Source organism: Otolemur garnettii, unplaced genomic scaffold, assembly GCF_000181295.1.
Source record: "Otolemur garnettii isolate 467f Iridium unplaced genomic scaffold, OtoGar3 scaffold00021, whole genome shotgun sequence".
NCBI lineage: Eukaryota > Metazoa > Chordata > Mammalia > Primates > Galagidae > Otolemur > Otolemur garnettii.
In genome coordinates, this window is record NW_003852416.1 from 2,813,417 (window position 1) to 2,830,663 (window position 17,247).

The following is a 17,247-nucleotide window of genomic DNA, read 5'->3' on the forward strand; positions in this document are numbered from 1 at the left end:
AAGGCGGGTGGGTGCTGGACTTACACAGGAGCAAATCTATTCAGATGGAAATCACCTTCAATCCAAACGGAAACCATGGGCAGAACTTAGCAGGGGTGTGTGTGTGTGAGAGAGAGAGAGAGAAAGAAACTTGGAAGCTGTGAGGCTTTATACTTAATCTTCTGCATGGTAGACAATGAAAACTGGCTTTTTGATCTTTAGACACTTAATTTTTTTTTGAGATACAGTCTCACCAGAGTGCTGTGGCATCAGCCCAGCTCACGGCAACCTCAAACTCGTGGGCTCAAGCAATCCTCCCGCCTCAGCCTCCCAGGTTGCTGAGACTACAGGTGCCTGCTACAATGCCTGAGTAATTTTTCTATTTCTCCATCTTGCTCAGGCTGGTCTCAAACTCCTGAGCTCAGGCAATCCACCCACCTCAGCCTCCCGGAGAGCTCAGATTACAGGCGTGAGCTACCCCACCGGTCCTGATGTTTAGATGCTTAAAAAAGGCATTTATAGCAATTTCAGGAGGACAGTCTTTCAATGTCCCAAACGTAAATTTTAAACTGTCTACATTAAACCTGCTAAGACATGGTTACATGCGTCCTTATTTTTTGCACTTACTGTCTGATATTTTAATAGGACACAGTGATTTGAAGCTCTTATATTTTCCTTTTATTTAGGAGGCCTGGAGTTCTTAGCTCAGGAGGGATTTGTAAGCATGACTGAAGCCAGAGTTTTTCAGGACACAAGAAGGTACCTGGAAACCAGCATAGCACAACATTCAGCTGGCCGTGCCTATCTTTACCCCTCGGTTCCGGTGCCCTGATTTCCTGCATTAAGATTTGTAATTTGGTGCCGGGGAAGTTTTCTGGGTGGGTGTGCTGCACAAATTCCCTTGTTATTGTTATGAAAATGCAATGTTATGAAAATGTTATGAAAATGCAATGACTTCATTTGGATCCAGGACGCGGCCAGGATTTAAAATTCTACTTTTACAAAACGTGAAAGTCCCATTTATAGTGTCGCAGCCTGATCCCCTTACCACGGAGTGGAAGCTTGTCCCTAGAGTGGGCCAACAGGAGGAATCGGTCTTTTAAGGTCAGGCTGCTCAGGTTGAGTTCTAACCCTATTCATGGTCACGTGGTCGTTTCCAGCGTAACCTTCAGGAGCCTGGAAAACCAGGGCGAATGCATAGAAGGGCTGAGAACCAAACAAGAAGCGACCACAGGACAGAGATGGCGTGGAATTGGGATGTGGAGCGGCTGGAGGGAGAGAGGAAAAGTGGACAGAACAGGACGCGCAGAATAGCAGATACAAAAGAAAGTGCCAACTAGTGAAAATACTGCAAAAGAATGGGGGGGGGGCGGCTGGGGAACAGTTTAGAAAAATAGCAATTAGTACAGCTAAAAATAAAGACCAATTTGGAGACAAAGCCAGATACACAAGGAGAAAAATAAAATTTGCCAGAAAGACAATTCCAAGCAAACCACATGTTCAAGAAAATGGGGCTAATGACACCCCCCTCTTGGGCAGTTCTGTTGAAGAAATGAAATAACAGAGGAGAGTGGAGCGCGCGGCGCCAAGCAGGTGACCGGGTGTGCGAGAGGAGAACGCAGTGGGGACCTGAGCGATGTTGGTCCTTGAGGCTGCTGGAGCTGCGCCCACGAGTCCCTAAAGTTAGAGAAGTGCCCCGGGCGCGCAAGTGTGCGGACAGAGCGCAGCTCCACGCTGAAACCTGAGGGGCTCCTGCAGAAATCCCGGAGGCCTACCCCTGGAGCCTCAAGGCCAAGGGGAGAACGCGCGGGTGCGGCGCGGCGCGGGCCGGGAGAGGGCGCCCACCGGCTGCTGGGCTCGGGGGCCCCGGGGACTCCCCGCCCGCCCTGGCGGCGTGGGAAGGCCCGGCGCGCGCGGTTCCGCGGAGCGGGCGGGCCCGAGCGCACGGGGATTCCCATTCCGGGGGCGAGGAAACCGAGGCCACAGGCCGAGTCGCGCACGCACTGGGCAGATCTGCGAGGTCTCAGCTTCCCGGCCTGTGATCCCGGAGGGGACCCCCGCCCGCCGCCCCGCAGAGGTGCGCCCCGCGCCGAGCCCTCTCCCCGCGGCTGCAGGGAGAGGGCGGGAGGCCGCGGGGCCGCGGGAGGTGGCAGCAGGGCGGGGCAGCATCTCTCACGAGCCCCGCTGCGCGGCGAGGGCCCCGGGCTAGCTAACCGCCTTGCCAGGGGTGCGCCCAAGTCTCCTTTGGGCGCGGGGCCCGCTTCGGGCAACTCGGGGCGGCCGGGGACGCCCCGCCCCGTCCCGGCACCGAGGGCCCGGCCGAGGCGGGATGTTAGGGCGCACCGAGCGCGCCACGCGGCGCCTCGCTGGGAGGAGGGCTGCAGGGCGGGGGCCGGGGCGGTGCCGCGCGGGCTCCTCCCCCTCGCCCTCCTCCTCCTCGCCTTCCTCCCGCTGCTCCGCCGCGCCGCACGGCTGCAGCTCCTTCCTCCCCGGCGTCCGCGGCGATGTTTAACCGCGCCGTGAGCCGGCTGAGCAGGAAGCGGCCGCCGTCAGGTAAGCCGAGCGCCGGGCATCCTTCCTTCCTTCCCGGGCTCGGGCGCGGCTTGGCGATGCAGCTCGACGGGAGCCCGGCCAACCGCGCCGCTTCTCCCCGCTGCGCCCGGCGCCAGCGGTCCCAGCCGCGAGGGGAGCGCAGAGCCCTGGGAGGCGCCCGGGGAGGAAGTTTGGGTGAAAAGGGGAACAACAAGTTTTCTTTTTAGTGATGGTCTGGGAGAAAAGGGAGACCAAAATACCCCCAAAGTTTGGAGGTAGCGTAGGATCTGGATTCCGAAAGCAGAAGGGCGGGCGGGTTTCACCCGGGTCTGGAGGTGTTCCCTGCGCGGCGGGCGTGGGTGGGAACAGTGCCCGTGCGCGCCAGTTGCAGGCGCGGCTGGACCTCAAGCACCCGGCTGGGCGGCCGGGCCTGGGACACCCGAGACCTTCAGTTTTGCAGCGCGGAGCAGAAAGGTGGGGCCCGCGAAGGTCGCCGAACTCCAGGATGGAGAAGGCACATCTGTAAACCCGTGCCAGCAAGTTCTGGCTGTCACGCTGGATCAGCCCGAGCCACAGTTTAAGGCAGTTTTATATGACAAAGAACCCACGGTAAAGATGAAACTCAGCTCTTCTTTCCAATTCTCTTGTCTTTTTTTGTTCATATTAATAGCCACGACCTATCCAGCGCTTAATTTTGGCCAGGGGTTTAGCTCACTGCGTTCTGTGAATTCTCTCTTCACCGTTAGGCCAACCCGGTGGGAGACCAAGGAACAAACTGAAGCCAGAAGCTGTTGGGTAACTTGCCCCCAAGTCACTCTTAGATAATGGAGAAATCCCACCCCCCCCGCGCTCCCTCCCCATCTGCCTCACCCTCCTGCCCACTCTGAGTCTGCATATGAGTATGCGGGTCCATTTTCTTTTTTCACCTAACATCATGTTTCTGAGGGACATTGTGACTAAAAGTCTGGAACCAACTGGCTGGCTCAGAATCTCACTTCAACGACTTAATAACTGTGGAACCTCTATGCAGAATATCTGCAAAATGGGAATAGTAATAGCTACCCGTTTATTTAAACACTTAATCGGAGCCTGTCCCCCCTAATCAAATTATGCAAATCACTTCATTTAATATTTAGGGAAAGCCTAGTAATGGAGCACTTCATAGGGTTTTGTACAGATCTTACGCTGTTGCCCAGCATGCTGTAAGTGCTCCATTAGTGTTAGTGGTCCTGTAATCCTTCCTGTGTTGCCTGTGAGTCTAAGGACTCCCTGGTGGGTATTAATGTCAGCTGTTCCCTATCACTGGCCCAGGCCTGTGGAGCTGTGCTCAGAGCCTAGACGCTGGAGTTAAATTCTTGGTTCTAACCTTAACTTCGTCATTCAGCAAGTAACGCTGGCAAATTAACTCGACTTCTTTGTGTCTCTGTTGCAATGCTATCCTGGAACTGGCTCAGGCTGTCTTGTAAGAGCCACTTTAAATCTTCAGGAAATTTGGGAACTGGTAGCTAAACCACAGATAGCTGGAGATTCTCTAAGGTGGGCTATTTATGCCATAGAAATTGGCAAATGCTAAAACTCAAGACTGTCCCCTGCCATCCTGGAGAAATACCAGCACTCCTGTGCATCAATTTCCCTATCTCTAAAGTAGTATTCATGGAGTTGTGGGATTAAAAATACTAAAACATATGAAGCCCCTAGTACAATGCCTGGTACATAGTAAGTAGAAGTGAAGTATTTCCTAGCTTTTATCTTTTCTCCCTTTTCCTATAAGTAGAGATGCTATGCATACCTCTGTACAGATTACTTATTGCTGTGGCTCATTTTGAGGTTTAAGAATCACAAATAGAACCATTGAATCATGGAAGACGTGTGGATTTGGGTGCATTTGCATATGGCCAAGTTGCACACCAGAAAGACTAAGGGCAGGTTTAGGGAACAGATTGTTTCAGGGCAGCAAATTTTAAGCCACCTTTAATGAAATGTGGCTACGTCACTGATAGCAGCTAAACATTATGGGTTGGCATTGGATACCTGGGCTCCAAGATCCCTACTTTCTTGGGGACTTTAAGTTGAAATTCTGTTCCTATGATGGGAAAGGACATGAGCTCTTTCCTGCTTGGTCATTACCACCCAGCATTGGGGAAAGGAGTTGAGAGGGAGAATGTGGGCCCCGAGCCTAAGGTATTGGGAAGCCAGACAAGTGATCTTTGGAGGGACTCTGTACTGATACATATATTTTATAATTTTGAATTATTTTTCTTAAACAGGCTTCCCAAATGGCATAAGCTTCAGGCCCCAAAAAACCTAGATCTGTCCCTGCAGACCCCCGATTTGGGCCTGGCTGCAGTCCTGTCTCCCTAAGCTCCTTCTACTTTAGACCTTTCCTACTTTTCTTTCTTTCTTTTTTCTTTCCTACTTTTCAGCAAAGTCTTATTGAGGGCTTTGAGTTCCCAACCCCACCTTCCGAGATTCAAAGTGGCATTCCGTTATTCTCCTCTCCAAGTTTTCTCAAAGTGTGTTCAACCAATCACACGGGGTTAAAGAAGAACTTGTTAAAATGCAGCTTCCCAGGCCCCCCCCATTCACTCCTGGGGTGGGGAGCACCCAGGCGATTCTAGTGCTGCTGAGATGGGAGGCCCCCCTTGAAAGGTTCTGTCCATTCACCCTGCCCCTCATGACTTGCATTGTTGATGATACCTGAGATGTGCCCACCTGAAGAGCAAATCTGAAGCCATCCCCCGCCCACCCCATCCTCATAGCCAGAGCAAGGAGTGACCTGTCAGGGGAATTCCTACCCTGCCAAGCACGCCTCGGCCTTCCACGGGTGCCTGTGGTACATTATCCCATTAAACCCTTGGGAATGGTTTCTGATTTATTGCTGGGCTTAAGTTTTATTTAAAGATGACAGTCTACATAGCAATTTAATGTCTTTGTTGTAGCAAGCCAGCAACGGGCAGTCTTGGCAGCTGGGGAAACTTTCTCAGCAGAACATCCTTGGTCCCAGCCTCCAGCAAGCTGGGGCCTGGCCCGCAGGGACACAGAGGCTGGGCCAGGCCAGGGGCACTGCTGTGTCAGATGTAATCAGCCCACCAGTGTCTGCGGACCCACTGGGTATGAGGGGCTCACGGGGCTTAATTTGCCTCCACTGATCTGCATCTGGTCTGCTGTCTCCTTTTCTCGTTGTTAGAAACTTGGAAAGCTAGACAGATGCCTGCCTGGCTTGACCATTTTCTAGGCTTCCTAGGTGAACTGAGTCACTTCTCTCTCTGGGCTAAGTAAGCCCTGGGGCCCCTTGACACTGGGCTTTGGGAACTTGCCTTTTAGCTTTTACTAAATTTATTCTCATGAGTTTCTTCTGCTTCCCCCTGATAGCTCCCTGCCACAGCTGCCCGGGGGTGGCAGTGGGAGCAGAGGGGCCTGGGCAGGCAGCAGCGGCAGCCCCTTGATAAGAGCTGTCAGGAGACATCTGCTGGATTGAAGCAGTTCCTTGCAGCCTTCTGGGGACAAATTTCCCTTCCAAGCCAGTTGTATCTGTCAGAGACCCTGCCAAGCACGGTTGGGTCAGCCTTGCTGCCCCCTGCCTGGTGCCCAGGAACCCCTGATCCAGCTTGCCCTCCCTCCTAGGCCCATTTCCCTGCTGCCCACTCTGCCCCGACGGGGGCTAGATACTCCCCCTTCTCCCCAGGTGTCCTCCACCCTGCCCCAGTGCCTGAGTCTCCCTGCTCCAGGAGGCCAGCTCCTCCAGGTCCCCCAGGCCTCTGCACCTGAGAGCACAGCCTCTCCAAGCAGGAAGGAACCATTTTGTTTCTCCCTGGACCATGTAAGTGAATGCAATTCTATTTCAAAACAAAAAACAAGGCAGCAACCCAAGAGTGTGCTTGTTCTATCTACACAGCTCACTTGGCAAGTCTTCTCTTATCGTTATTCTCCTTTCTTCCCAGGCTGGTGAAGAAAACTTCATGTTAGCTGGTGGTACTGTGTCCAGGTGGCCGCCTGGGAACTCCTGATCTTATCTTCTCAATTCAGTTTAAGTTCCTTGAGAACAAGGGCCGGCCTTTCATTTCTTGCACCTTTCACTGTGTGTTTCTTCCCAGGCTCGGCAGCCCGACGAATTGCTCATCCATTTTCTTCCTTGCTGCTTTGTAGCAAGTTAGCAAGTTACTTATCCTCTCTGAGCCTCAGTTTCCTCATCTGTGAAAAGGGGCCAGTGATGGAACTGACCCCCAAGGATAGTTGGGAAGTTAGATGGGGTCTAGTAAGTGCTCAGTAAATGTCAACTATTTGTATTAGCTGTCATCCCCCTCCATCCCTTAGCCTTGTGCCCAACTTTATTCACTCCTTGGAAGATATTTATTATAAAATACATACATGAGAGCCAGATACTCTGCTGATGCTGAGGAGGACACAGCCTTTTATCTGAAGCAGTACAGGGTCTACGTGACTGCTACTGGAGGAGAAAAGTCACTTATTTTGCCTTGAGGTAGGGGCAGGGATATTGAAGTGGAGAGTGAGGGCACATTTATGCACAAATGTCTGGTCGAGAGGAAGTACAGCCTTCTGGGAAGAGGAGAGAATCAGTGACAGGGTCTTCATTCTCGGGACAGGGCCACTGGGTCATTTTCTCTTTTCTGGGCCCCTGCCTAGAAAGTGGGGATTCTAAGGAGGCTACAAATAACAGTTCGGCATTCTTATTTCCTTCCCTGTGGTAGAAACTGGAAACAAGTGGCCATCTGTTGTTTGGTCCACTCAAAAGAGGATGTTGAGGCTTGTTTTTCCTTCGGACTCAAGGGTGCTTCAGAGCCTGGCAGCCCAGCAGCCCTTGCCTTTCTCGTGCAAAGCGTCTCTGAGAAGGCATCGGAGTGGAACTTCTTAGGTGGACCCCTGAGCATGGAACGTAAGGAAGGGCCCCCACCCCCTTTAGGAGATGTCTTCAGGTTGCCCATCACCTAAGCCCTGGCCCGGGGGAGGGCGGGGGCTGGAGGAAGTGCATGATACAGACCAGAGGGCATAGGTGACCTAAGGACCACCGTGTGCACTGGACTTTCTTAGCTGACCGAGCCCTGGTCCAAAAATGGCACCATGCCCTTCCTGAGCTGAGCCAACCCACGGCAACCTGTTTTCCTACTTCCATCTTGGATGCTGACTATTATGATTATTTGAAAACTTTTCCTCTTTTATCATTGTTTTCTGCTAACTACAGTTTCATCAAATCTCCGTAGCAGGGGAATTGCACGCCTGCAGGGTAGTAGTTATTCTCAGAAGCTAGATACTGGGGTAGATAAATACTTAAGTAATATTTAGATACAGTGTTTCCATGACCCACTTTCTCCCGGGCCATACACAGATGACCACTTGTAACAAACTGACTTTCTAGGTTGGGATGACTTCTTTTTTTTTTTTTAAATGTAATATACTTGATGTGGTCTAGGTGACAAGATGCTTTAAATAAGTTCTGTGGGTTGTGTACTTTCTTTGAAACTTAATTGTCATATAGAGTATTTTAAAGGACTAGAGAGTGGGAATGTGCACTGTACCAAACCACTTTAGAATTTAGGATTGATGTCTCTGCTTTTTCTTGGACTTGAGCGTTTACTTTTTAATTTTTTTAATATACTGTGAGTTTGGGGGTTAGACAAATGCTTTGAAGATAAACATCCACTCCAATGTTGAGGAAGCTGGATGTTGAGATATTACTATGGTATGATTTGACTTGGGGTTATTATCTATGCAGTCATTACACAGACCTTCCTGCAGATGAATAGCAGAAACCCTTACTGTGGACACTAAATTCTGATGAGTGTTGCAGGTGCTTTCTGAGATGGGTTTCTAAGGAATTAATGACTAGAGAAGGTCTCTGTTAGAATGACATCACAGCATCTATAAATAATGCATCATAAAACGTGCTGCCGGCAACCAGCCCTGGCCATCTGCACCATGATGCTGCACCCATCTTTGAAATAATGGCTTTTACTAAAGCCAAAGACCACATGGCACAACATCAATGTAAATGTTGTGTTTGTGTGCTAGATAATTCCACCCCAGTCTGAGATGACTTTTTCCTGCCTAAAATTGGACTTTTCCTGAGAAAATTGACCCAGTTTTCTCAGTCTTTCCCTCATAGTGTGATTGTTATCAGTCTCTTCAAGGCTGTTGCCTTCTGGCCTCTAAGTGTGATCATTGGCAGATAACAAAAATACAAGTGGCAGCAGGGCCTGGTGGTAAAGGGTGTGTGCTCTGGAGCCGACTGCCTGGGTTTGGACCATGATTCCCCATTGCTGGTGACCCTTGCAAGTTACGGAGTCTCAGGTTCATCATCTGTAAAGTGGGGATAATATTAACTATATCAAAGGGTTATTGTGAACATTGGATGATTTAACCCACATAAAAAGGTGGGAGCAGTACTTAGCACATTGTAAACAATTTGCAAGTGTTAACTCTTATTATTAGCTAATGATAGATTTATTTGAAGATAAATGTATTGAAAAATTAAGTATTTTTCTTGCAAAAAATTGAAGATCTAAAATGCTTTAGAGAGCCCAGGAGCTAAAAAACAAACAAACAAACAAACAAAAAAATTGATTCACTGCAAAAATGTTTTACAGTTGAATTAAACAATAAGAAAAAATAAACCAAGCACGACAAAATTGAAACAAATAAATGTTATCACAAATAGCTCCTGACTAACTCTAGAGGTTGTAGAGCAACTTAGAAAGCACATTTAACATTTTTTCTCATCTATGCTTTCTTGTATAATCCATCCAAAATGGAAACTTTGAAGGACAGAAGAATATTAGAACTTTGTGAATCCAAGTGCCAAGAGTCAGGCAGCTGAGAAATCTTGGTTTTGCTTTATTCTTAAATTCAGAAGAAACCTACCTGCTATTGTGAAAGGTTATGCATTTTCCCTGTGCATTACTGGACCCATTGTGATATTTGAAGTGATGGTTTAGGAATCCCTCACTTAGTGGGTCTCCTGAGCAGGGGATCCCAAGGAGCAGAAACGCCTGAGTTAAAGGGAATCCCAAGGGCAAGGCCAAGTGGAGTGGATCTCTGCTTAGTCTCGGTGGAGGCTGGGGATAATGACTTGGAAAAGAGAGATGCCGTTAAGTGAGTTGAGTTTGCAAACATTGCTCCATCAAGATCTGTCTATACTGATACTAATCAAGAAGGATTAAAACAGAGGCAAAAGCCAGAAGCTTTTATCAAACTTGAAAGACAATCAGGATGTCTTAGAAAAAGTCAAGCCAGTATTTCTGGGGAAAGTGAAAACACATGACAGATAGGGAGGGGGTATCTCACATAGAAGGAGTATGCAGGGCGGGGGGGCGGGGAGGCAGAAGGTGGGTAAAAAGTTAGGGCGTTTCTCTATCTAGGGCGCCAAAGCCGGAAAATGGATAACCATGGCAGTGAGAGGGACTTCATCTTGATGTGCTTCCTCAGCCGTCTCTGAAAACTGCACATTCTTCTGTAATAGTGTCTGCCGTAAATGTGTGTCATGACATTTGGTGCAAGAGACATGATACCCCAGGAAAGAACTGAACAGGAGGACCCATCAGTGTTTCAGCTGTGTTCCGAGGAGCCCTGGGATTCCGTAGACTCGGTGGTAGGCATAGTTCCCCCTTCACGTAGGTCCCCATCCTGGTCTGTGTCACCTTGGACAGGTCATTTTCTCTTCTAGACTTTAGTTTTCTAGGCTATAAAACAAGGGGCAGAACGGTGGGTTTCGAGTTGTAAAACTTTTTGTTGGAATAAAAGCTGACACAGAAAAACCTAATATGCAAAAATGATGAGAGTACGAACCAAAGAGGGAGGTTAGTAATTATCTAACAGGGGGGGCAACTGTCTCAGCTCTCCAGGCGTTCTCTGGGCCAGATGGGACTCCACCACGTGTGTTTAATCGCAACACAGGGTGGTGGTGAAAACCCAAACGTGGCTTGGTTTATTATTGAAAAAATGTCAAAGAGTTTTGGAATTCTTTTAGACCAGTGTTGAAAACTTACGGCCGAAGTAGTTGTTCTGCTATGGCAAGAGAAATTTGGGGCCACCTAAGATTGTTCCTGGAACAGCAAACTCGTGTCTCTGTATTTATTTACTTAAGAGAAGATCTGCTGGGGAAATGGAGTAAACTGTTAAACCGTATTCTCTGGGTAAAGAGCAGAAGAGTAAATTAATGGATGAACCCCGCTGCAGAAATTTCTCGTAATAGTGATCTTTTCATTGGATTTATGCTTTGTTGGATAGAAACTTGGTGTTCAGATTGCTGTCTCAGCATTTGTCAAAGAGAGCAGGAAACTGATTTAATATCCACAAACTGAGAGTGGGTTTAGAAAAGCATCAGGTCCATTTGTTTGGGTTTGCTTCTCAGAGGAATGAATTTGTCTCCAATAATTTTCTGACATACTCTGCCACCACTGAGTATTGAAGTACGGGCACCTTCCCCCCACACGCACACTGGATTTCTGGGTTCTACTTTATTGTATTTAGCCCAAGTCATCCAGCAAATGTCTAAAATCCAGGTCGAGATTTAGAATCCCAGACAATTAAGAGATTAATGTGTATTTTGACACCTACACCCCGCAGGACATCAGAGATCGCAGAAGCTTTTACTTTTAAGTCCAGTGTGTTGTGATGGGAATTTTCTCCAAAATTATTTTTAGTTGTGTGGTCCTGTAGCTATTTGCAGCAATTAATATTTATAAGATTTTTAAAAATGTATCCTTTAAAAGTGATTAGCTTTGCTGATGTCATAATTAAAAGTTAATTTTTCTCAAACTTTTTTTTTTTTAAAATAGAAACATGTCCCTAGCTTTGGGAAAAAATGTCAATAGAGAACAAGTATTAAGTATTAGCTATAACAATAGTTCATTCGTAGATTGTTATTTTAGGGAAGGGAGAAAGGAACTAACATTTGAGGGTCTCCTATGACCTGAGGGTGCTGGGAGGTGCCTTACAGACTTCCTTTTTTTTGAATCTTTAGGATAATCTGAGAGATAGGGGATTATCTTAAAACCTATGCAAGAATTTTGCCCACAGCCTTATAGTTCCAATTGGCCGAACTGGGTTTTGATCCTGAGCCCATCAGATGTGACATTTCATGGTTTTTCTTGACTCCAGGAAAGAGTTAAATTCTGTCGCATGAGGCATTCTTGTTTTGTCACTTCCTCCTTCAGGCAGGTGGCCAAAGTGTGTTAGCTGAAGATGTTGAGTTGGCTCCAGAGTGCGTTTAAGTCTCTTGAGTCAGGGGGCCGTGGAAGATGTGCAGATATGCTCTACACACCAAAAACTCAGGCGTCAAGATAAATGATATGTAATGCAGTGTTTTAAAAGATAAAAATAAATGCAGTAATATCCACGATGAACAAAATATCCAAAGTTTAAATAAAAGAACAAGTAACCGTGTGATAGAGCCATGCTGGCACTTGAGGCAATCCTGTCTTTATTTAAAATTGTGTTACGCAAAATATGATTGTGAGACTGTGTACAAGCGCGATGGGGAGGCTTGCTCTTGAGGGAAGGTTCTCTGGGAGGAGGGCTCGGGTGAGACTGGAGGCTGCGTTTGAGTTGGTCAGCAGACGCAGGTGTGGGGGAAGGATGTGGCAGGAAATGGCAAGTCCCTTCATCACCCCAAGCCTCAGTTTTCCTCATCTATAAAATGGAGGGAATAGTAGCACCAGCTTTATGGGGCTGTTGTGAGTAGAGTGAGTCTGTTGTGTTCAGCACCTAGAATAGAGCCTGGCACATAGCTTAATGTGGGTTAGCCATGATGGTGGCGGTGGTGGCAGTGCTGACCACTGCATGCAGATTTTTTAAAAGCAGCACCTTTGGGTCCTGTACGCAGTGTGAACTTTGTTTTGCAGACGCCCATGACAGTGATGGTAGTTCCAGCAGCAGCCGCAGCAGCAGCCGCCAGAGCCTCAAGAGCACAGCCAAATGGGCAACCTCCCTGGAGAACCTGCTGGAAGACCCTGAAGGCGTGAAGAGATTTAGGGTTTGTCCTTTTCATTGTTAATGGAGTCTGTGGGGGAGAAATAGGCCAGTCTTTAGCACTGTCAGTCCCAACTGGAGAGTAAGAATTTCTCATGTGTCATGGCCACGCTGGCACCATTCTCCCAGGGAGACCAGGATAGGTACCAGGGGACACGCACAGGCTGTTTCTACTTTTCATGTAGTTGGGTGGGAGGGATTGGGAAGAAAGACACGGTGTCCATTGGCAGAGTCTGTACAAAGAATTTCCAGCACTGTATCCCTCTGATGGGAAGGTTTGTTCTCTCGTGCTTGGAGGAGTCTCAGGGTGTGTTACTAGCAAAGCTTGAGGCTGGCAGTATGAGCTTGGTGAAGGACCTCCCTGAGAGGGTCTGATGGATGGGGAAGTGCAGATGCTACCTGGAAATAGCTTTTTCCATGAGCAGAAGCCCCAGGCATCAGTTGGAGGACCACGTGTGTGAATTTTAAGAATGAGTCCCAGCAACTTCTGTCTTTAAGTCTTGGGCCAGGTGAGGATGAGCCCTCAGGCTCTTGGTGCCTGCTTGGGTTCCCTGGGGGCAGGGTGGTGGTGGCTGCACTAGGGATACTACTTCCTGAACACCAGGCCACTGTCATCAGCATCCACATCTCAGGGAGGTCTCGGAATAACAGAACGGCTGGCCGTGTCGCTCACTGCCCAATGTTCTGCCAAAAGAAAATACACATCCAACTGAAAATAGTTTTCATCATGGCATTTTTAGACACACTGAAAATGTTTTCTTTTCTTTTGTTTAAAAAAAAATGGGCCTGATTTTACAGGAATGTACTTTGTTTAAACACTCTCTGGAAGGAACTAATAAATCTTCCACTTTAATTTACTTTTTGGTAATTTATTGTCAGCTAAGAAATATGAGTAGATTCCTGCTTCATTTTTACTCTTCCTTACAATGTCAAAGCCCTTAAAGTCAAATGCATATGAAATTCTAGTTTTGACACTAAACATACCCTTTGTTTTTCAGGGTGGAGTTTTCAAAGGGTAGTTGAACCATGCTCATCTGTTGAATTTTGCCAGATCTGACCTTGATGGAAAATATGTCAATTTTTTTTAAAGTAGAATAAATATTATATAATTTTCTTTTCTTTTTATCCATAGGAATTTTTAAAAAAGGAATTCAGTGAAGAAAATGTTTTGTTTTGGCTAGCATGTGAAGATTTTAAGAAAACTCAAGATAAAAAGCAGGTATCTCTTCTAATCTATAATCACTTTTCGATCATGTTTTTCCTTTCCTTGCAAAGTCACAACTGCCTTTCCAACAGATGTTAAAATTGCCCAGAGAAAGCTGATTTATATTAGATTTGAGGGACGATTAAAGCTTCAGATTAGGTATCTGAGGTTGATCAAATATTAATAATTTAAAAAATAGCGAATCTATTTTTAAATGGAGCTATTCAAATGGACCAATATTTAAAATAAAAGTAATGGTTTATGTCATTTAGAGCTCATCATTGTGTGTGACTTTTTCCCCTCGTGAATAAGTTATAAAGATGTTTACCCCAGAGTTTGACATGTTAGCATTTTTGGACGTTGTAAAACGATATGCAGATCTGTAATGGTAAAAGCACAGTGTGCATCAGGTAAATTGTCAATTATTCAATGTATCTTTACAGCCCAAGTTGGCAGTCATCCTACAAAGAAAGTTCCTGAGTGCCCTCTTGGGGACGTGTGTACTCTTTCCAGGAGGTAGCGCATCTTTTCTTTTTTTAAATAATTTATTATTTAGAGGCAGACTTTTGCTCTTGTTGCCCGGGCTAGAGTATAATACATCATACATAGCTCACACACAGCAACCTCAAACTCCTGAGGTTGAGTGATCCTCCCGCCTCAGCCTCCTGAGCAGCCAGGACTACAGGCATGCACCACCATGCCTGGCTCAGTTTTTTGTTTTTAGTAGAGATGAGGTTTTTGCTCTTGTTTAGCCTGGTCTCAAACTCCTGAGTTCAAGTGATCAACCTCCTCAGCCTCCCAGAGTGCTGGGATTACAGGTATGAGGCACCTTGTCTGGGCAGGAGGTAGCTGGATTTTCATTCCTGATGTCAGCTGGGTTTTATGTCATCAAAGATTGGGTGCAAGGGAGGTGGATGATATTATAGGGAAGGAGGCCTGTGCCCTGGGTGGGTTTATGAGATCTGTGCCTGTGCATTTTTAAGTAACCAAATGCCTACAGGGGCCAGTACATAATATGAATGAGTGAAGCTTTGTGGGAGTGAGGCTATAGGGAATGGTGGGGACTGGACCTCCAGCGGCTGTGGCTGGCTGAGCTTCCCCTGCTTCAGGCTGACCCCACCAACTCACAGTGGGACTCCCCTAGGTCTTTGTATCCCCACCCTAGGGGCCCCTTACCCCAGGACCCTGAGGGGCCTTCCCTCACAGGCCTCTTCTCTCATCTTCAGTCCAAAGCTGCCTGTTTGTTTTTTTTTTAAGAGAATCTGGACATTGGATTCTGATGTGAAATAATCTGATTTTTAAATGTTGGACCTAATATGTTTAAAAATTTAAGACTTTGCCTGCCAAACAAAACATATCCACGGGCAGACGGGGCTTGTGGGCTGCTAGGTTTTGAGCCTCCGTCTGCAAAAGCTGGAATCCAGGGGCCCGTGGCCATTAAGTGTTTGCAGACACCAGCTTGGAAACTGCATATCGTGGGTTTATTCATAGGCTCTTCTGGGCCCAGCACACATCCCCCAGGATGGAGCACCCTGGCTGCCCCTCTGCCACCTTCCTCCCTGGAGGTGGTGAGGATGGAGTCGAAGGTTGGGATTTCCCAGGCCAGCTTAGAAAGCTCGTGCTGGGCGTGACCCGTGGCTCTTGCTTTCTGGCTGCTTCTGCCCTCTGGATGACCTTGGTTGGAGCCTCATGGACCGTGAGGGGCCCCAGGGGACAGTGAGAGAGCAGGTGGGCCTGCTTTGGAACCCGAGGATTGGGGCTGAGTCCTTCAGGGTAGGAGCCTTACTGTTCTCCTCTGTCCCTAGCACCCAGGACAGGGCCCAAGACAACCATCAGTAATCGTTCAGGGCTGAGCAGCCAATGTGCCAGCCTCACCAGACACTCGGGCTCAGAGGCAGGCAAGTGAATAGATGTCTGCGCATCTGCTTTGTAGAACTGGGGAGGGTTAAGGTGGGCTGGGCCAGCCCTGCAGTACAGAGTGGGACGTGAGGCAGAGCTGGGACCTGAATGGCACTCTGAGGTCATGCTGTTGTCCCCTGTACGCCCCGCTGCCCAGCACCTCAGTTCAGTTAAATTCCCCGAATCCTTGCAGAGACGGCACAGGGAGGAACCAGGTGAGGGGAACTGGCCTTGGTAAGCGTGAGGAGCGAACATAGAAATGGAAAGTGTGGGTGGGTTGGCCAGAGCCAGAGTGAGGCAGTGGGCGGATGGGGAGGGTCCCCAGGGAAGTGGCTTTTCAGCTGAGACTCATTCGGGGGTTGGAGTGGGGAGTGGGGCTTCTGGGTTAGGGGATGGTACGTGGGCAGGGGGATCTGGTGGGCCTGGGAGGAGACCTGAGGGGAGATGGTGTTTGAGGGGGATGCTGCCTTGCTGTGCTCCTGACTGGGGCGGCCATATCTGGGAGCCTGAGTGCCAAGTTGGGGAGGGTCAGGAAAGCCCCTGCTCAGCTTCAGGGGTGTGTGTGGGTGGTTGGGAGGGGTAAAACTTCAGCTATGCCGCCTCCAGCCTTTCAGGTTGGGCAGGTCTGGTGTAGGGTTGTCCTGCCCCATCTAAGAGCTTCCAGAATCAGGCAGCCACCTGCCTTGCCCCCACCCTGACACCCGGCACAGGACTTCTTGCAAGTCGTGTCTGCAAGCCTGGAATGTGTCAGCCTGAGAAGGTGCTGGCTGGGCCCGGTCTGGGTCATCGCATGCACAGATGCAGGGGTATCACCTGAGAGGTCGGTGGCAGCTCGCCCAAGGCTACTGGCTGGTTGCAGACAGAGCCGGTATTCAGACCCAGGTCTCTGACTCCAGGCTGGGCATTTTCTGGTGGGTTTGGCTGCCAGGGAAGTAAAGCCAGGGAGAACTCTCTGAGTTACTAGCTTACAAAAGGGGAGGAGGACACGGGCCCTGGGAGAAGTCCCTGAACTGAATTTCAGTCAAACTTCTCTCATCTGTTCCACAGCAAGGCTGTGGGAGGGCTTATCTCTGTCTGCAGTCAACTGAGGCCACCTCCCTGTTGCCTGCATCGTTTAAAATAGAACCTGTGTTGGTTTGGTTTTTCATTCTCTTACTTAGATTATCTAGCACTCACTGACTGGGAGTATCTCGCATACTTTATCATCTCCTGCTGTTTGTTTTTTTCTCTGTCTGTCTATGGGCCCCATGAGGTGAGGCCCCTCTGTCTTCTCCCACTGTCTAGACCCATGCCCAGGCTGGCCGGCACCTGAGGACTCATCAGGCCAGATCCTCACCTTGTGCTGTAGCCGCTGCCGTAGCAATGGACTTGAGAAATGAACATGCCGTCCACTCTGCTGGGCTCTTGTCCTCAGAAGGCCAAGTATTGGAACAGCATGGTGTCCTTACCATCTGTGCTTAGCTTCCTGGCAGGTGGGAAAAGTGGTCCCTTAGTTTGTGAGAGTCTCGACACTCTGCTTTTATGGCAGAGGTGCTGGAGACTTGGGAAATTGGGAAGATGACCCGCCTTAGGGTCCCTGCTGTGGACTTGCCCGGTGTCCATATTCAGCAGTCAGCTTTCAAAGCACTTCTCTCTTTTGCAATTTCTTT

General features: G+C 48.5%; 1 protein-coding gene across 2 annotated transcripts in view; it reads left to right on the plus strand.

The window, feature by feature from the left end:
- Positions 1-2,400: 2,400 nt before the first annotated feature.
- Positions 2,401-17,247, plus strand: part of RGS10 (regulator of G protein signaling 10) — a 30,394-nt gene continuing 15,547 nt past the window's right edge. Inside the window, exons 1-3 of one of the 2 annotated variants that reach the window (XM_003787116.3) lie at positions 2,401-2,532; positions 12,369-12,499; positions 13,628-13,714. In XM_003787116.3, coding sequence (XP_003787164.1) covers positions 2,484-2,532; positions 12,369-12,499; positions 13,628-13,714 — 267 coding nt within the window. In that variant the 5' untranslated portion in view covers positions 2,401-2,483. Of the gene's footprint in view, positions 2,533-7,363; positions 7,406-12,368; positions 12,500-13,627; positions 13,715-17,247 lie in introns of those variants that run through there. The other variant, XM_023511758.1, reaches the window with a different exon arrangement.